Below are 20,758 nucleotides of genomic sequence, written 5' to 3'. Positions count from 1 at the left end.
GTATTAACATTTCTCTGGTTATTTAAGCTCAGGCATTAAAGGACTCATATGCTCCAGTTTGTTTGGCTAAGGCAGAGGCTCAAAATATATGGGGTAGCTAGCTAAGGCCCAGGAAGAGCAACCTCAAGATTAGCTAGTTCAGGAACAGGAGGCACAATTTCTGGAGTCATCATTTCAGACATGGGAAGAACAGACTCCAAGAAAAATAAAAGCATCTTACAAGATTACAATTGGCTGACTCGACTCTAGTAAGGTGCTGGTTCAAGCAGACCGGCTCGGTTCATGAGGAAAAGGAAGAGGTATCATCCTGGTATCTAGCACCATTCATTGACTTTGCATTGACGAACCCAGGTGTGTGGAATTTAGATAGAGGTGTGACCTCGACTGAGGGTTAGAAGGATGGCCAGTCCGGACAAGGCAGGCAGGTTGGAGCAGTAAAGAATTCTGTGAGAATAATTTCCAAGAAGCAAAAAGAGCAATCACCAAACTCCTTACATCAGGGTCACTCAAAGTGGTGAGATAAAGTCGGCACTGATGCCTCATTTTCCACAGTGTAAATGGTTTCTCTCCTGGGTCCATACTGGTCATGGCATTCTCTAACAATCTGAAGGATCACAAAGTTTGTGAAATAGGACCAAAAGTGCTTGATACAGAAGGCAAACTAAGAAGAAGCAAGGTATTTATTGACTGATAAAGTCCACATAATAATAAAATACCACGCTAAATTCAAAATCATAACAAACATTGAAGTGGAACTCGAGACTAATCAGGGAAATGGAAATGGGGGTAACAAGACAAAGCTGTAGAAAATAAAGGCAGGGAGATTCTTCTTGGGGCTGGCAGCAGGAACCCACAAGCAAAACGAGTTAGAGGCCATTAGAAGGAACTGAACACAATTTATTGTCTTGATGCATGCTCAATTATCCAGGTAGGTAAATCCCAACAAGTTGATTCTGTTTATCTGGACGTAGCGTTTCCAGTGGGAGAAACATTTTGTCACTCATCCAAAAAAGTTCTTCAGTCTCAACTGACTGCAGGTTTCCTCAACTTCATAAAAAGCCTTATAATAGTTTGCAACTTTATAATAATTTGTACATTAATGATCAAGGAAATGACCTCACAGACCATTGTTCTTTCACTAGGATGTGAGGTCAGTGTGCAAATGTACTGTTTCTACAGCACATTGAAAACGCTACATCCAGATGAACAGAATCACCTTTTGGGAAAAAAATGTATTGATGTACAGAATTCAGATAGAGATATTTTGCGATAAGACTCCGATGGCCCATCTCAGAATGGATTCCCAGTGGTGACGGGGATTAGAGCAGGACCCCGCCCAGAGTCTAGACGCTTGTGGTGTAGATAGAGGCTTGAATGGAGCCTGAGTGATGAGGTTACACTTCGAAATATTTCACAAACACTCACAATTTCTAGTCACTTTGCATAAAGTGACTACTGATGATCATTTAATAGTTTTACTGATTTTACAGATATAAGCACCCAGTAATGTTTCTTTTGTTAGTTGTGGATACCTGTTTGCTGTTAATTAAAAAAATAGCTGTGACCACATGTTTACTTACAGAGCTCTGTTGGAGGCTTTGACCACTGGCAGCAGCCTCAGAAGAGCCTCCTCTGAAGCAGAGTATTTATTCAGGTCAAACTCAAACAGATTTTTTTCTGATGACAGTAAGATGAAGACCAGAGCTGACCACTGAGCAGGAGACAGTTTATCTGTGGAGAGACTTCCTGAACTCAAGGACTGCTGGATCTCCTCCACTAGAGAACGATCATTTAATTCATTCAGACAGTGGAACAGATTGATGCTTTTCTCTGCAGACAGATTCTCATTTAGTTTCTCCTTAATGTACTGGACTGTTTCCTGATTGGTTTGTGAGCTACTTCCTGTCTGTGTCAGCAGGCCTCGTAGGAGGGTCTGATTGGTCTGCAGTGAAAGACCCAGGAGGAAACGGAGGAACAAGTCCAGGTGTCCATTTGGGCTCTGTAAGGCCTTGTTCACAGCAGTTTGGTAGAAGTTTTTCTCTGTAGATTCTCTTGTGTCAGAGTTCTTGGAGGTTGTTTGTTGTTCTTCCAGCAGATTGAGTCCAGAGTTGATGAAGGTCAGATGGACATGAAGAGCAGCCAGAAACTCCTGAACACTCAGATGGATGAAGCAGAACACCTTGTCCTGGTACAGTCCTCTCTCCTCTTTAAAGATCTGTGTGAACACTCCTGAGTACACTGAGGCTGCTCTGATATCGATGCCACACTCTGTCAGGTCTGATTCATAGAAGATCAGGTTTCCTTTCTGCAGCTGATCAAAAGCCAGTTTTCCTAGATACTTAATCATCTTCCTGCTCTCTGGACTCCAGTGTGGATCTGTCTCAGCTCCTCCATCATACTTGACCTTCTTCACTTTGGCCTGAACCACCAGGAAGTGGATGTACATCTCAGTCAGGGTGTTGGGCAGCTGTCCTCCCTCTCTGGTTTCCAGCACATCCTCCAGAACTGTAGCAGTGATCCAGCAGAAGACTGGGATGTGGCACATGATGTGGAGGCTTCGTGAAGTCTTGATGTGGGAGATGATCCTGCTGGACTGCTTCTTATCTCCAATTCTCTTCCTGAAGTACTCCTCCTTCTGTGGGTCAGTGAACCCTCTGACTTCTGTCACCATGTCAACAAACCCAGGAGGGATCTGATTGGCTGCTGCAGGTCGTGTGGTTATCCAGAGGCGAGCAGAGGGAAGCAGTTTCCCCCTGATGAGGTTTATCAGCAGCACATCCACTGAGGTGGACTCTGTAACATCAGTTAGGATTGTAGTTTTGTGGAAGTCCAGAGGAAGGCGACACTCATCCAGACCATCAAAGATGAACACAACCTGGAAGTCTTCAAAGCTGCAGATTCCTGCTTCTTTGGTTTCAGTAAAGAAGTGATGAACAAGTCCCACCAAGCTGAACTTTTCCTCTTTCAGCACATTCAGCTCTCTGAAAGTGAATGGAAACATGAACTGGAAGTCCTGGTTGGCTTTGCCTTCAGCCCAGTCCAGGGTGAACTTCTGTGTTAGGACAGTTTTCCCAATGCCAGCCACTCCCTTTGTCAGCACAGTTCTGATTGGTTCATCTCTTCCAGGTGGGAGTTTAAAGATGTCTTCTTGTCTGATGGTTGTTTCTGGTCTGTCTGGTTTCCTGGATGCTGTTTCCATCTGTCTGACCTCATGTTCATCATTGACCTCTGCAGTCCCTCCCTCTGTGATGTAGAGCTCTGTGTAGATCTGATTCAGAAGGGTCGGGTTTCCTGCTTTAGCGATGCCCTCAAACACATGCTGGAACTTCTTTGACAAGAAAGATTTGAGATGATGTTGAAAAGCTCCAATGGGAATTCCTAAAGGAACAGAGGAGTAAGAATCTCAATTTATTGATTGCACATGTTGACGTGTCTCTAAAGACATAAGTAAATTTCCCATTAATCCAGCAGTTTAAATCCTCTTACTGCTCTGCAGGCGGTCAGCCAGCTCGTCCTGTTTCATGCTCCTCAGAAAGTCCAGCGTGATCTTCACAAAAGTTTCTCTGGTCCTCTTCCTCTGTTCTTCTTCTTCCCTTTGACTCTCTAAGCATTCTGGGTAATCTGGACTCAGAAGCTTCTGGATCTTCTTCAGCTCGTTCTTCACAAACGTGATGATGTTGTCCTCCAGCATCTGGAACAGGATACTTTATGAATGAGCCAATCAGACTGAAATCATGGAGCCAAACATCAGATCCATGTTGGGCACACTGACACCCCGCTGGTCTACAAAGAGCAGCATGAAGATGACTGTGAACAGAATAGATATAAAAGAAGTTGTTGTACATGTACAGACCATAAATATGGAGTCCAGCTGTGTTTGATGGGCAGACTGACTACGTTGAACCTCTGAGCTCTCCTGGTGCACTCTGTGGAGGAATCATGAAGAATTAGTTCAAGCAGAGAGTAAAGGTCAAGCAAGAGACATTTGGACAATGACCGATTTAGATGACTCCTTGCAGCTGTAAATGTTCAACAGTTCATTTTCAACAGAAATTCATAGTTGAAAAGTATTTAAAGCATTATATTTTATCTCAAACACAGTTTGATCATCAGAGATGACAATAGTTACTCCTTAACTCAACAACACGATGACAACAACAAGATGAAATACATGATTCTGGTTTACGAACTAAGCAGAATGGTGACACGGTAATTAGTATGGTTGTTTTTCAAAAAAGCAAAAAGTTAAACAGAATGTGAAAATGTGCCAAACGTGGAAAAATATAGTTCAGTCTTAGTCTTTAAAAAAAAAAAAGAAATCCAGAAACTTGTGAAGAGAGATGAAAAATATACAATTTAGTGAAAGTTTCATACCATTGACTCTTAGTGGCTGCAGTGAGCCTTTTTTTGACTGCTGAGCTGTGGCGGGGCGTGGTCAGCGGCACGGCTGCGGGGAGGCAGACGCACCTGAGTGGTATGCCCAGTCACATCTCGCCAGCTTAAAACAGAATGAACTAGGTCGTGTTGTTGCTGATGTGTGTTTGGCTGAACCGCGTGTGTAAGTCAACAGCCGCAATAAAGAAGTGTGAACATGTGGTCGGGTCTCTAGTGCCCCAATCCTGGGTTTCTGCACCGCTGTAAATGATGCACGACCGAACTGACCATATGTTCACAGGTCTCAGTACACTTCGTTATTGCGGCTGTGGGGTCGCTGTAGCTCAGGTGGCAGAGCAGGTCAGCCACTAATCAGAAGGTCGGTGGTTGCCAAATATCCTTGGGCAAGATACTAACCCCATGTTTGCCTACTGGTGGTGGTCAGAGGGCCCGGTGGCGCCAGTGTCCGGCAGCCTCGCTTGCCATCGTGTGAATGTGTGTGTGAATGGGTGAATGACTGAATGTAGTGTGAAGCGCTTTGGGGTCCTTAGGGACTAGAAAAGCACTATACAAATACAGGCCATTTACCATTTACTTACACATGCGGTTCAGCCGAAAGCTGAAAGCACTTTTCGGGGCCCTCAAAGCGCTTTACAATTCCACTATTCATTCACTCTCACATTCACACACTGCTGGAGGCAGCTACAGTTGTAGCCATCAGGGCTGCCCTGGGGCAGACTGACAGAAGCGAGGCTGCCATATCGCGCCATCGGCCCCTCTGGCCATCACCGGTAGGGTAAAGTGTCTTGCCCAAGGACACAACGACCGAGACTGTCCGAGCCGGGGCTCGAACCGGCAAACTTCCGATTACAAGACGAACTGCCAACTCTTGAGCCACGATCGCCCCTAAGTTATCTGTTTAAGAACCCATAGGCTGTCTGTTCCTCTAAGCATAGGTATCACCTTTCTTTCAGCAAAGTCACTCCACAAGATGAGACATATTCTCTCAACTGAAATATAAGGTCACAAATCTACAGACACAACTCCTGACCAAACCACACTTGGCATCAGTAGGCACTGGTGCACAGAAATTGATCTTGGGTCAGGAAGGGCATGTGGCATAAAAACTCTGCAGGATCCAACACATTCAGAGTAGGGCTACCATGATTAGTCGACTAGATAGATTAGATTAGATTAGATTAGATAAAAATTTATTAATCCCTCGGGTGGATTCCTCTGGGAAATTCGGACTAGTCACGATTACGTCGACTATCAAAATTGTCGACGACTAATTTAATAGTCAACGAGTTGATTGAAGCTTTGTAAGATCCCAAAGATGCAGGAGTAAGTAGTAGGATTTAAGAGTGTAATAACGGACTGAAACAGAAGATGGCAGCACTGCATGCACAAGGATGCCAGCTGGCGCTAAACGCCAAAGAAGGAGAAGCAGTGTCCTGTGTCGTTGCTGTGCCCAAATTCAGAGGCCGCATCTTTTGGAAGCTGCATTTGTAGGCTGATTACATTACATTACGGTGACGCAACGAAGGCTGTCCAAATTTGAAGACTCCTCCTAATGCGGCCAACAAAATGTCTTTTCCCCAGATTTGAAGGATGGGTTGGGTGTGTCCTTCGTGACCCAACCTATCCCAGAATTCATAGCGCTGCCCAGCCAATTCCAGTTTCCAACAATGGCGGCAGCTACTTAGTTTTAATATTACTCTTATTAATCTTTCTGGGTCACAAAATAAACTTTTAACATATTATCAGGTGTAGGGATGGGTATCGAAAACCGGTTCTTGTTGAGAACCGGTTCCCACTGTTTCAATTCCTTGGAATCGTTTGCCACTTTTAAAAACGATTCCCTTATCGATTCCAGTCGCCCCGAATGACGTCATCACGTTGAGTAGCGTCTTTTACCCAGTAGGAAACACGGCGCCTGAGCGGCACAAACGCTCAAAAGTTTGGTTACACTTTATGAGAAAGGATGACAACAGGGCAACGTGCAATACTTGCAAAGTAGAGATTTCATCAAAGGGAGGAAACACTACGAATATGCAAAAGCATTTGCTCAAAAAACACGCGATTGCTTTCAACGAATGTCGTGTTTTTGATCCGCTCCGGACTAGCGAAGCTCAACCCAGCAGCAGCGGTAGCGTTTCCACGTCCTCTCCCGTTAATACTGCAGGTAACTAATAAATTAGCATTGCATATTATGTTAGTGCGATTTACCTTATTACAAAACCTGCTATTACTGTGCGTTGCATTTAGTGACCATGATGAGAGAGACAGACAGAGTCTGGCTCAGATGCTGGCAGTTCTCGCTGCAGTCTACCGGTAGCGTCTCCTTTCAGGCCAGGATAGACGAATGTCACCCAGCAGTGTCTAAGTTTGTGGTCAAAGGCTTGCACCCAATTTGCCACAGCAGATGCCCCCGATTTCACTTTGGTAAGTGAATATGTTTAATTGTAGGCAGGGACATTACTGGATATTCTTGTGTAATTGCTACAGAATAATTTATGTTAAACTTTGTTATTGCTACAGAAGAATATTTATTTTATTATTTTACATATACATTTTTTTTCCTGGGGACCCTGTGACACCCCATTGAAGAGCCGTAGGCTGTGAATCTCTTAAGATCTCACTGTTGGGTTTGTAAGGCCATGTTACTCCTAAATTTCTATCTTGTTTATTTATTAATTTATTTAGGACAGTGCATGTTAATGAACATAAATGTAAAAAAAAAAAAAATTACATGAATGTAAACATACCAGATTATAGCCAAGGGCTAATTTCCATCTGTTGTCCTTAAGCATAAAAATAGACATAATAATTCATAAAAATTCATCATTCATTCATAATAAAAACTCCATCACCAAACTTACACATACACACCATTCTGTTCCCAAATAAAACATTAAAACTATACAACTTATACATGATCACACACTTGATTTGTCCATAACCAGTTTTTAACCTTTGCCTTAAACAAATTGAATGTCGAGCATTCTCTAATGGGTTGAGGAAGACTGTTCCACAGATGGCCTCCTGGACAGAAAGGACGTTCTGCCCAAATGCTGTCCGTCTGTGGGGTATAAACAAGTCTCCTCGGATTGTAGCTCGAGTGGTCCTGTCTGAGCTTTCTTTATGCCTAATGAACTGCTTTAGTGGTGGTGGAGCAAGGGAGTGTAAGACTTTATATATTAAACTCTTTTAAGTTTCACTAAGTTATTGAAGTTCAGTAATTTATGTTTTTTTAACACATGACAGTGGTGGGAGGTCGGTTTTTTGTCAAGTAGTTTTAAACTTCTTTTATAAATGTTTTCAATAGTTTTAAGTGTTGTTGGACAAGCAAGTGACCAGGACGTCAAACAATAGTCCATATGAGAGATGATCATTGAGTAAAAATAAGTTTTTGCAACATTCATATTTAAATTATTACGTATATGATTAAAATTTCGATTATTAAATTTAAGTACCTGGGACACTTTATTTATGTGACTCTTGAAGGATAATGTTGGGTCTAGAATGACCCCAAGATATTTAAATTCTGGAGCTAATTCAAGCTCTACTCCATCCAGGAATATGTTTGACTGCTTCAAGTTTAAGGGGCGTTTTGAAAAATACATACCGACAGTTTTTGAGGTGTTCAACATTAGGCAAAGAGAAGATATAAAACACAGTTCTAAACTAATCGACTTTAGTGTTCTCCTTTTTAAAAAAAAAAAAAAAGAATCGATAAGAGAATCGATAAGGAATCGAATCGTTAAACAGAATCGAAAATGGAATCAGAATCGTTAAAATCTTATCAATACCCATCCCTAATCAGGTGAGAACGTAGCTGTGCGAACTTCAAATATCTGCTCGGTTTATCAAAACATCACATATTTGTAAAAGCGCTCCAACGTATTCGGAGACGTTTGTTATCCACCAGCTCGATAGCTAGCCGGGGTTCAAGGTTCACTAGAGCTGGCGAGAAAACCGGACTCCCGGCACATCATTTTTAGACCCCGCGGTCTTTCGCTACTCAGGTTAAACATGATATATAAGTCACTTAGATAACTTAAACATGTTACTGTTTGGATTTTTCAGTGTTTTATTTGTTCCTGAGTAAATTGGTTTGGCTGAGATTAAAGTTACAGTTTACACACGGCTGAATAAACGTCAAGCAGACAACTGATTAAACAGAAGTGTGAGATGCTCGAGAATTTACTCCAGTGTCCTGTCCTATTTTAGATAGCAGGGAGTTTATTAAACTCAACTGAGACAATCTGCCATTTTCATTAAAGTTTAATAAACTATCATCTTGCCTTTATTATTAGTTAGCACATACCTTTAACACGCTGTAAGCTAATGATAGTTATATAAGAGCAGATGCTGCTGGTGCAATAAGCTGTACGTTTTACGTCCAGTGGACGCATGATCTGATTAGTCGACTATGAAAATAATCATTTGTGGCAGCCCTAATTCAGAGCCCACCGAAAATGTGCACACCTGAAAATAAAATGTGTCTACCAGTCATATCTATGAATTGATTGACTGTTGGGGCAAATATGTGTTTGCTTAGCAATCTGTCTGATCACACGAGGGAAATGAAGTCCATTATCATACAATACCATCAAAGTTGTAGGTTGGCTCGCGGTTGGTAGTTGGAACTGTGGTGTTTCTACTGGTGTTTCTACTCTTTGAGGCTTTGCATTGGAATGCTTAGCAGTTTCTCAACTTCTGAAACCAGCCACCAAAACAAGGTTGGCTAACTTTTGCTGAACCTGATGGAGATCTAAACACAAATCCTGACAGCACAGTTGCTTTCATCTATCTATTTAGTAACAATAGGTAGTTGAAAGTAACACAACCTTTTGGGAAACATGAACACAATGGTATCTGACTAGAACTGTCATATATGGGTTGTGAACCAAATGCATTACTCCACAGACAAACACTAACTCAAAGCTCAGATCTCCCCTCAGCTGTTCTTAGAGCTGATGAAGCTTCTCAGATGAGAGGTGAAACGTCTTGAAGAAATTTCAAGAAGTCCAGACGCTTTTCTTTCCACACTCCTTAGACTACAGTGACCTGGATGACTGAGAACTTTCGTAGACAAATCTTTATTAGCTGGCAGATATAACAAAACATAAGGCAGTCAACTTAGGTTTTTCAGTCATTTTGCTCCAGCTTTACTCTAACAGACAGACAGGAGAGCACAACAGACTGAAGGAAATTAAGAGTAAACTAAGAGTGGAGTATGTTACATACACACCAGGTAATCAGGGAGATGGAACAGACCAGGTAACACAGGTGAACTAAATCTGTATATCAAGACAGCAGAAGTAAACCTGAACATACGCACACAAGATAGATGACTAACAAAAATAAAACAGGAAGTAATAGATACAGACTCAAACAAAATTGTATGGACATGACACTGGGAATAGGGATAAACTTATGGTGATACATGTTAGGTTTGTATTGTTGATTGTCATTTATGCTTAGAAATATCTACTTATATATGCTTAGAGTTTTATAATTAGTTGTAGATTGGTAGAGGTTTGATCCTTAATAGTCTGCAAACTTTGTGTGCATTCCAGAGCACTCTGGGAGCGTGGGAGAGCTCGTACCTTGTCTTATTGTTTTATGGTAGGATAAACGTATCTATAGCTGTTTTAGTCTAAGTGCCTTCTGTTTAGATGAACTGCTGGACTTCCAGACCAGCAGGTTTAGGGAAGTCTTTATGGGGTCACACACTGACCCCCCCCCCCACACACACACACACTTACACAACGCACAGGCAAGGTACGCTTTGTGTGTATGTATACATCGTATGTTAATGAACCTATGCATATTCATGTAACCTCAATAAAAGAGCAGTGTTACGGGGGAGCGGACGAGAGCGACTGGGGTCAAACGAAGGAACGGCGTTTGTCCGGTTCTCTCCCGTGCACGAGAAACATGAAGAACTTTGCCTACTTCGTGTCTTGCTGGCTGTGTAATTATATTGTCTTCAACGTTCCAGTGAATAGGTTCAAGTTACAAACCTATCAATACACACAACAGACTGGGAGGCAAAAGCACATGACGCAAAAAGAAGAACATGGGACCATGTAGGAAAAACACAAGGACCAGAACTGCAGACATGTTAACGAGACAAGACAAGGAACGCATACAGCCAAGGAGACAGAGAGACCAGACAGACACGAGGACACAACTGGGGAGGCAGGGACACAAAGGGACCTAAGAGGGAACTAACTCACTGGAGCGACCAGATTAATGTTTTTACCAACATCAATTTGAACAAATAAGTTTTTTCTTTCAGTGACAGCACTTCCTGTTTGAGCTTTAAATGGCATCTCTTTCATTTTTCTTTCCTGCTAGTGCAACTTTCATGGCCTTCCCTGCTTAAACTTGTTAACATGCTGTTCTGCATGGCGTGATGTTGCAAATTGCGGAGTGTCAGATTTGTTTCCTTGTGCCTTCGTACACTACGCCAAGGCAGCAGCAAAAGTTGACGTGTGTTGTGATCAGGCTATTCTGATACAGCTGGTAGAGAAAAGTCCAGTTTTTGACTTGAGCATGCTGAAATCCTTCCCTGAGTTACTTTTGACTGAGCTACGGCAGCATACAGCTAGCAACAACTGCCAAAGCGATGGTGTGGGGGGTTTGAAGTGCTGAGGTTTCGTCGCTTGGTTAGCTAACTGTACTGGTTGTAATGGGATGTACTGGAATGGAATCCAGTCTCTGGAAAATAAAATAAAAATTAACTGCATGCTGAAATTTCCAACAATCTGCTTGCTCAACCACCCAACATAATAATATGAACACTATCACTATGAAAGTTTAATTGGCACAATTAACTTTTTGGTGTCGGTCACCTGCTTAAAGCAGTCGTCAGTATAGTTACGTGTGTTTACCATGTGCAGCACACATTTCTGCCAACAGTTCAGTGAGCAGCAGATGAACTGATCTCCAAAAGGCACAAAGTCAGAGAGGAAACTTTTTTTTCTACATTTTAGAAGATTTTTATTTGATGGATTTTCAGAAAAGTGGAGAAAAATGTTGAGTGACTTCAGTTTTAAGTAAAAATAAAAACTAGTGTTTGAATCATTTTTTAAGCTTTGAGTTTTATGAGTCAAAGTGAAATCTGTGCAGCAGAGTTAGTGTTACGTCCTCCAACTTCCTCCAACATACAGCACGTGACTGATGGAAGAAAACATGAGCACGAGTATCACTTCCTGTTTGCTGAAGTAGATTTTCAGTTGTTTAGAAACCAAAGGCTTGTTTTTAAGAGACGGTTTAAATGGGATTGAGGGAATGACGTGTTTGCACTGCAGTTTATATCCAACAACATCAAGCAGTTAAATCAAAGAGTTCATTTTACTAACAGCTCACCTCTCTGCAGCAGACGGAGGCTGGACTTTAAAATTAATCCAGTGATTTCCAGACTGGTCACTCTTTAAGGACACACAGCTGGGTTTAGGTCCAGGTTTGAGTCTCTGATGGAGCCTAAAAACAGGTTAAATAAAATTACAGCACATCTAAGCTGATCACATGTGAGACATTGTAACAGTGACATTAGCTTACTCAGATAACTGTCTTTGTTCAAATTTATTGATCAATTTTTTTACTCGGTCGCCCTGTAAGGACACAGAGCTGGGTGGAGGTCCAGGTGGGTTCCTGTGAATAATGATGGAGCAGAGATGTGAGTGCTGAGCTGTGACATGGAGAAGAGTCATGGACAGTTAGAGATGGTCATCTCACCTCTGAGCTTTGGTCTGGCTCTCATGTTCCCCACACAGGGTGGCTTTAGAGGGAGGGGCTCCCTCCTCTCTGTCCTCACACTGATCCATGCAGCTGAACTCACATCAGCTCACACACACTTTCTACCTTCACCTGCAGAGGAAACACGAAGCATTCAAGTGCACATCAACTGAGAGCTGCAGAGGTCGTGTCTGACGTGTTGGACTAACATCCACCTGAGACAGTTTTTATCAGTTCATTACAAAAAGTGTCACAGAGCCAAGTTCAGCCTCCAAATCCTCCATTACTGTAGTTCAACAAAGCAGCAGGTCAAACACGGCTGTAGAAATGGCAGCGAGCAGCTTTATTTCAGGACCAAGCTGACTGCTTACACAGTGATCACACTTTAACTGTTAGCTAAGCTAACTAACTAGAAGTTAATCAGCTAAAGAGTTAATGAGCCCAGGACACATTTAAGCCCTTTTCCATTAGTATCAACCTGACTCAGATCGACTGGTGTCCCATTACAGTGTAGAACCACATCAGTGTGGCTGAACGTCACAAACACAACAAAACACATACAATAAAGGATTTTTTCTCTGGCACATAAACAGATGTAGATTTTTGTGCAATGACTTAATGCAAAGGAGAGACTGTTTTTATTTTCTTCAAAAGGAGTTATCCTGGCACATCTGTGCCAAATGTTGGTTATTCGTGAAAAAAATATATGATGCACAAACAACAATCACTAAATTCTTTATGACTCTCTGGAAAATTCAAACTATTTACAATGTGCCATGTATAAATTATTTTCTATGTGCAACACTGAAGCTGTACTAAACCTCTCCTAGAACCAAAAGCTACAAAGTAGAGAAATGTAAAGCTTTTGCTTTTGTTTTACATCAAAGGGGTAAAGTCCATGGATGAGATGAAACATCAGCCACGGTGGCCACGCATTACTGAAGCGAGGTAACCGACCACACTCAGGGATGCCTAACTGAAGGCAGCGACCTGTGCCGTTTTGGCTTTTCCTCCCTACGCCCTGTGCTGCCATGCCTCAAGCACACTAGTACAGCCAGGTTTACATTGTGTCCTCTTCCTCTCGCCTACAGGAAAGGAAGAATGGAAGGTCAATGCAATGCAAGAGGAATTATGGGAAAAATGGAGCAAAAACACAGTGGAGGAAAGAAAATGAAACAAAAGTGCACTTCCTCCATCACTGCTAAAGTCAACGTAGCATGAAATTTCATCACCATTTCTTACCAGTGACGGGGCATCGCTGTGTGGCGTCTGCACCGCTACACCAACTAGAGCTGGGGCACAAGTTCAAGTTCAAATTTTATTCGCCACGTGCAGGTTGCCCTGCAGTGGAATGGACCCGCCTGCAGGTTGCCCCTGCAACAAACAGGGGAGCTTGGAGGTCCATGCTAATCCAGATGTATGAAAAGCCCTCGCATGTAGAAAAGGTTTCACAGCAAAAGGACACAAATGACATTAAATTGGAGGAAAGCGTAGTTCTTCAGCTGTGGCTTGAACTTTATGTTGTTCTCTCAGTAAGCACAAAAACTAGCTGAGGATGGAGTTAGCATAAACAGAGAACTAGCTAGCGTTGTATCTGCAAAGAGACAACAGTGTTATTGAAACATGGCTTGTTCAAAGTGAACAATTACGATTAAACACACAAAGCATTCACAAACGTCACCATGTTCTCCAGCAGTGCCGTGAGTCGAGGCCTCTCTCACTCCAGGTGCTCGCTGGTCAGCGCCCATAAATGACGTCCGTTTGATTAAACCACTTCCTGTCCTGTCTGTTGGACCCACGTCAGCCATTGTGGTCCTTGATGGCCCGGTAATCACTTTTCAGTTTTTAACGTTTTTAAAGCCACTGGTTACTGTGCATTGGTCCCTTTAGCAGCCAACCTTTGCAATGCGGATCACTTCATTCTGCTTCATCTGAATTTGTTCTTCAGCCACTGTGCACAAAAAGGTCTGCACCTCTTCATTTGACCACAGTGCTGCTTTCTGCCCGTCTGTTTCTTTCACTGTCATCTTAAACATGGTGAGTTTGCTTTGTTTGAAGGAGACCGTCTCATGACACATCTTGTGGTGACAGTGAATCAGTCAGTGACATACAGCCTGGCAACGCCACATTTTAGTACCTGCTTGGATCACCTTGCAACCCCAGTGGAGTAGGTACAAAAAAACCCTGAAAACCACAGTTATTCGATCTGCTGACTAATTGAGGCAATATTGAGATGAATTAAGTATATTCATGTAGGATTTGTCACATTAGAAGCCTAACTTCAGTGAGGAGGAAGAGTTTCAGATGGAAGAGAGAAGCTGAAGGTGGTGCTGGAGGCAGATGAAGATGATGAAACGTAAAGAAAAAAAAAAAAAAAAAAAAAACAAGAATAGAAAGAAAAAAGGAAAATAAAAATGGAAAGATTTTTAATCATCACATATTGTTTGACCTTTAAAAATCCAAATACTTTTAGTCCTAATAGTTACAATACTTTTATACTGTTTATCTGATTGCTGTATCTGTTAATTATCATGTTTTTGTTCCTCGTCTTCTATCAGAAACAGGGAAGAGATGAAAAAAAGATTCTCTTTCTGCTTTTAATTTCTTTGTACCTGCGACAGTAACAATAGACTCTCTGTGAACGTGATCACGACCCTAACAGCATGACGTCATGTGCAAAGCCGCTATAGAAACCATCAGGAGTCCAGAAATAAACCTGTGCACCTCCACCCTGTCCACACAGCTTTAAAAAGTCATCATTGTTATTTTTCTACACATCATCACTGAAAACATTCAAACCGACTCAATGTGGAGTCTTTTTTTAATAACTACAAGCATGAAGACATCTTTTACAGACAGGCTATCGGCAACAGTTTAACGGTCGGCCTCGTTGGTCCAGCTGTGAGTCCGTTACCGTGAACTATGGAGCGGCAGATGTGTGCTGGAACTAAGCTGCACACAGCTGATGTTAGCCAGGAAACATTACACACTGCTCGGGTTACCTTCACACGGAGCTTCACACGGAGACGATCAGCATCAGCCACAAACACCATGAAAAAAAAGGAACTTTGAGCAGGAAGGAAAGAGTCAGAGAGGCGTTTGAGGACACCGTTACAATCAGGAGCGTTTGAGAAACAGTCAGTGCTGCATTCAGGTGCACGTGGGAAACTCCCAAATCATCTCTGGCAGGTTGTCCAGAGGTGATTTATTTCTGCTGGTTTTCCTGTTTCAAACACAAACATCTGTCATCACTTTGTTCTTCCTGCAGCGTTTGAATAACTCAGCACTAAACTGACGATTGTTCAAAGCTCATTTCAACCTGTTGAAGTCATGAATGAAAGTGCAGACTGAGAGTGGATCACATGATGTTTAAGGTGTGTCATGTGACATGTTCACTATTGTCACACGTCTAGATTGTCCCTGATATCATAACTGCACAAACACTGATGATTATATTTGAAGAATTATTACTGATGGCAGCAAAGTTTGAATGGAGCTCTCTGTCTGTGCTGATTTGTCGCCCTCTGGAGGTCAAAACACAAACTGCATGATGTCACTGTGACCACCACAGTGACAGGAAGTGTTTTTATGACCAAAACACTGAAATGATGCTAACGGCTGTCGTTAGGCTCACTGACAGCAGTGCTGATGTGTTCATGTCGAACACTGGCTCAGGTCAGACTCCTTCATCCTTCTCCAACGTAAAGCTGCCCTCAGACACACAGGAGCTCTGACCTTTGACCTCCTGACCCTAACCATTTTAGTCTCTTAGCATCTTTAAATGCAAATCCATACAAACTGTCGCAGAGCAAAAGAAGCTGGAAGCTGTTCTATGAATGATGTTCATACCAGAGTTTGTGTTTCCAGCTCAGACGTGTTAAACGCTGCTGCTGTGCTACGTTTGTCATTTCCTGCTTTCACTACCATCCATGTCAAAGCACGGAAGTCATCTGATCACTTTAATGCAGTAAAACAGGAGCTGTAAGTCTGACATTTATTTATTGTCATCACAATCACACACAGCTGGATTAGCATCCAGACAAAGGGCTGAAAAGCTGAAAATTATTTGATTATTATTATTATTACTACTACACATCGTGTTTATGTGGAGGCACTTTTCTATCAGTCAGTACTGAAGCAGACGTCACTGATCACATGACTCTGAGGGATGATTCCAGCACCTCGCTGAATCTGAGCCATGAAGATTTAAGGCGGCTCTGAAGGCAAAGCAGGTCTGAGCCTGTGTTAGTGAGCTGTACCTAATAAAGTGGCAGTAAGTGTGTCAAGGACTCAGTCAGTAATGATAAGAGCCAGCAGGGGGCAGCGCAGAGAGGTGAGGCGCTGTCAGAGAAGCAGGTTCACATCAGACTGGTCATATTTCATCATCTATACCTGAAATAATCATCAAACACATGCGGAGCAGAAACATGTGGAAACATCTGGAGCTCAGTCTCAGTTTGAGCCCTCAGAGGTTTACCTCAGTCCTGCTCCTCGCACACATCATGCTGTGTACTGAGTCATGTGGTCAAAGCGAGGCCCTGGTACTCTGACAGAGAGCCAGCACAGTTATCCTAATGTGTGACATCACTTCTAGCCAGAGAGCATTCAGCTTTCACAGCAGCCAACATCCTGTCACACTGAGCATGTGCAAACACAGCTCTCAGCTTCATCACACAAGCTCCACCCTCCACTTAAAAGCCCAGAACAAAGGTTGTGAACAACACAGCGCAGACAGAGGTGATGTTCACGCTCTGTGTGGCTGTTCCTCCCCTACGACCTCTGATGTCAGAGCTGCTAAATTAGACTGTGAAGCCAGACTCTGCTCCATCTCTGGACCCAAATATATGTTCCACCACCAGGCTGCAATGTATTTTCAGATATTCAATTTTCATTTACATTACATATTTGTTTAATATGTGCATTGAAGGACATGTCCTGGTCAAAAATGACTCCAAGGTTCCTCACAGTGTTACTGGAGGCCAAAGTAATGCCATCCAGAGTAAGAATCTGCTTAGATACTAAGCTTTTCAGGGCCGAGTACAATAACCTCAGTCTGATCTGAATTAAGAAGCAGAAAGTTAGCGGCCATCCAGGTCTTTATGTCTTTAAGCTGTTAGCTGTTTGACAGCTACTCTTTCAAGGATGTTTGATATAAAGGAAGGTTGGAGATTGGCCTATAATTAGCTAAGACTGCTGGGTCTAGAGATGCTTTTTGAGTAAAGGTTTAACTACAGCCAGCTTGAAGGCCTGTGGTACATAGCTGATTATTAGAGATAGGTTGATCATATTTAAGATCGAAGAATTAATTAATGGCAGGACTTCTTTGAGCAGTTTTGTAGGAATGGGGTCTAAAAGACACGTTGATGGTTTGGAGGAAGTAATTATTGAAGTTAACTCAGAAAGATCAATTGGAGAGAAAGAGTCTAACTTAACATCAATGGTACTAAGAGTAGCTGTAGATAATATTACATCTGTGGGGGGATTATCAATCAATTTTATACATATTTTTATACAGCCTCTATGGATCTTGTACTCAGAGCTTGTACTAAGCCCCAAGTGCGATAGGAGAAGGATCGTTGAGTGCGAGAGGAACTGACCTGAAAAATAGGATCATGGCCAAGCTTGAAACCTGGATCCCCCGTAGCCGGTTACCAAGATTACGTGAAGTACCCTCAGAAGGTCTGCTAGATGATGTTAATGCAGCACTACGGGCAATACCTACAGCCACGATTACCGACACTAACAAGCTGATCTACAATAAGGCAGCAGTGATCAGTGAGATGCTTGGCTACAAGTTGAACAGCCACAAGGGGCAGTACCCTCCATGGAGAAGGAGGCTAGAGGGCAAGATCAAAGTAGCACGGAGGGAGGTTAGCCAACTAACGGAGTTGCAGAAAGGTGCGACAAAGAAGGTGCCTAAGAAATACAGCAAGCTGTCCATGCCTGAGGCCTTGGAAACTGCCAAGCAAAGACTCACAGCCTTGGCCAGCCGCTTGAGGAAGTACACCAGAGAGATAGAAGGCAGGAGAATAAACCAGCTGTTCTCCACAGAACCAGCAAAGGTTAATTATCCAGACAACTCACTTTTCCAGCTTTGTCCTTTATGACTGGAGCAAGGACATTACACAGCACTGAGTCTGGTAGCATGGCATGAATCATAAAGCCAATGAAACAGAGCGCTAGAAGAGGAGCTAGCCTTAAACTAGCGTGTTTTAATGTTCTGCAGTGATGTGATCTAAACAATAAGCTTTACTCTCAATAACCTATGAACGGCTTCATCTACTTCATGTGTTTTTACACTTGTTTCATCGCTCATGTCAGAATCGTCCTCATATGGTTCACCTTTCATACAGTTAAGCAATGCACTGTAATGCTGTCTCCACTTTACTATAATGTTATCTGCTCCAGTTGATGGCAGAGATGGTTTATTGTGGGTAATTTTTCTGTAATGAAAATGTTATTTGTGAAGTTCATGAAGTCATTACTAGTTAACGTTAAAGGGATGGTTGGCTCACAGAGCTCTGACTGTTTGTCAGTCTGGCTACAGAGCTGAAGAGAAACCTGGGGTTGTTCTTATTTTCTTCAATCAGTGATGAATAGTAAGATGTTCTGGCTTTGTGGAGGGCTTTCTTATAAAGCAGCAAACTATTTCTGCTTTAAACACAGATACCTCCTGGACTGCTGATACGTAACATCCCGATAAACTCATCTTACTCAACACTAATAAGCACACGGCAGACAACATGTTTGAGAACAACACTGTGAAGAGATATAGAAATGTTTTGTACGGCTGCTAAGACGGGGAAATTACAGACCACAGCTGTTTCTGTATCAGGCTGTAAACATGTTTACTAGGGCTGCTCAATTAATCGAATTTTAATCACGATTACGATCTGGGCTTTCAACGATCATTAAAAATGACTGAGCCGATTATTAGCCCCTCCCTCGTTTATCCGCGACACCTTAAAGGCCGGTGTTGTGCCAAAAAGTGATTGTCTGCCAAAAACTGATTTCCAGTGTTTCTGTGTATTTTTTATGTGTAATATCTTTACGTATGTTCGTAAATAGACTTCGGTGAACAGGGTTTACAAAGGGGTTATATAGAGAATTAAAACAATATCTGTTTTTCAAGTATCTTTACAACTCTCTGCTATTGTACTTACATTATAACCAATCCGGTCCTTTATCCCCACTTAAAATATTTTTACAGAAATATTGTAATATTTGCTACCATTTCTGCTGTCCTCTTGGCCAACTTACTCTTACAAAAGACATTTTTAATGTTAATGAGATTTTTTTAACTGCATAAATAAAGGTTATATAAAAGTCACTGCCAAAAACTGATTGCGGCTTCTACCTTGTTACACGAATGTTGTTTGTGGCTCAAGATGACTTTATGTCATCCATGAGGGATGCATTTGACATATGTTTCACATATTATAGCCCAACAAGTTACTCATAGCAATTTAAATACGAGCAATCAGTTTTTGGCAAATACCGGAAATCAGTTTTTGGCAGACAATCACTTTTTGGCACAACACCGGTCCGTGAAAATATTGTCGGGCATAAACCGTCCCTGGCGCAAAAAAGGTTGGAGACCGCTGATTAAGAGGACCCGAGGGAAGCTCGGAAAGCTAAGCAGAAGTTATTTGGAGAGGAGAGTGACTGCCGCTGGTTGAAAAGAGAGTTTAAAAAAAAAAAAAACTTCAGTGGTGTTGCACACTATTTTATATTATTTTTTAAAGTCATTGTTAACCCTTTAAAGCCGGTCAGAGCAGCACACTCCGTTTTGCGTAACTATTTTTAAATCCCTGTAGAACCTGAACCGTGTAAGCTAGCGCAATAATTTGTTTTGCATATGAAACCGGAGGAGTTGTACTTACATCTGATGCCATCAGCTTGTCCTCGGTCACGGTTTCCTTCCACATAAAGCTTTGCAAAAATTGCATAAAAAGCGCTTGCAGGAACAAAAACATAATATTACAGAAACAGCTTTGCCGTTCCTATCAGCTGTTCGTAACACTTCCCACAGTGAAATGATGCACCTGCTGTTTTCTTTGCAAATTTGCATCATAGGATTGTTTTTTGTTTTTCCTGCAGTATATAAAATTGCTGTATCTCCAAAATAAAACTATGAAGACACTCAAAATAAATTTCGTGTGGTGGGAAACTATTTTTTGCAACTTTATTGTATTTAAAGTTTTGAGGGATAAACCTCTTAAATTTCTCCAAGTAGAAATATATGTAAACAAAACAAAAGCGATTTTCAATTTTTTTTGTAGTTTATTGCACTTTTTTGCAATTTATGTAATTACTATGGACTTAATGCATACATATTATTAAAATATGGGCTATAACAGTTGTATTGATGTATAGCAACTTGAAATGCTCCCACAAATGGCACTACAGCATGTAAAAAAAATAATATAAGCTCTGGTGGACTTGGTTCTATGGTAGGTCTTAAAGGGTTAAATAAATATCGTCAAATAATCGAGATCTCAATTTCAGTGAAAATAATCGTGATTATCATTTTTGCCATAATCGAGCAGCCCTAATGTTTACCATATGAACTATGAACTATGATCATGAAGCATTGACCATTCAAAGCAAACACTGCTGTGTTTAAAGCAGA

At 41.9% G+C, this 20,758-nt stretch overlaps 1 protein-coding gene across 4 annotated transcripts in view; it reads right to left on the bottom strand.

The window, feature by feature from the left end:
• Positions 1-15,194, bottom strand: part of LOC101466660 (NLR family CARD domain-containing protein 3-like) — a 26,954-nt gene extending 11,760 nt beyond the window's left edge. Inside the window, exons 1-7 of one of the 4 annotated variants that reach the window (XM_076885409.1) lie at positions 15,129-15,194; positions 12,127-12,258; positions 11,950-12,042; positions 11,758-11,871; positions 3,854-3,926; positions 3,487-3,691; positions 1,581-3,378 (exon numbers count right to left, since the gene is read on the bottom strand). In XM_076885409.1, the coding sequence (XP_076741524.1) occupies positions 1,581-3,378; positions 3,487-3,691; positions 3,854-3,926; positions 11,758-11,871; positions 11,950-12,042; positions 12,127-12,215 (2,372 nt within the window). In that variant the 5' untranslated portion in view covers positions 12,216-12,258; positions 15,129-15,194. The other 3 variants (XM_076885408.1, XM_076885407.1, XM_076885410.1) reach the window with 3 other exon arrangements.
• Between the last annotated feature and the right edge of the window lie 5,564 nt (positions 15,195-20,758).

This window comes from Maylandia zebra, linkage group LG6, assembly GCF_041146795.1.
Source record: "Maylandia zebra isolate NMK-2024a linkage group LG6, Mzebra_GT3a, whole genome shotgun sequence".
NCBI classification, from domain to species: Eukaryota; Metazoa; Chordata; class Actinopteri; order Cichliformes; family Cichlidae; genus Maylandia; species Maylandia zebra.
Note: the sequence above shows the minus strand (reverse complement) of the source record. Positions and strands in the feature narration are given on the sequence as shown.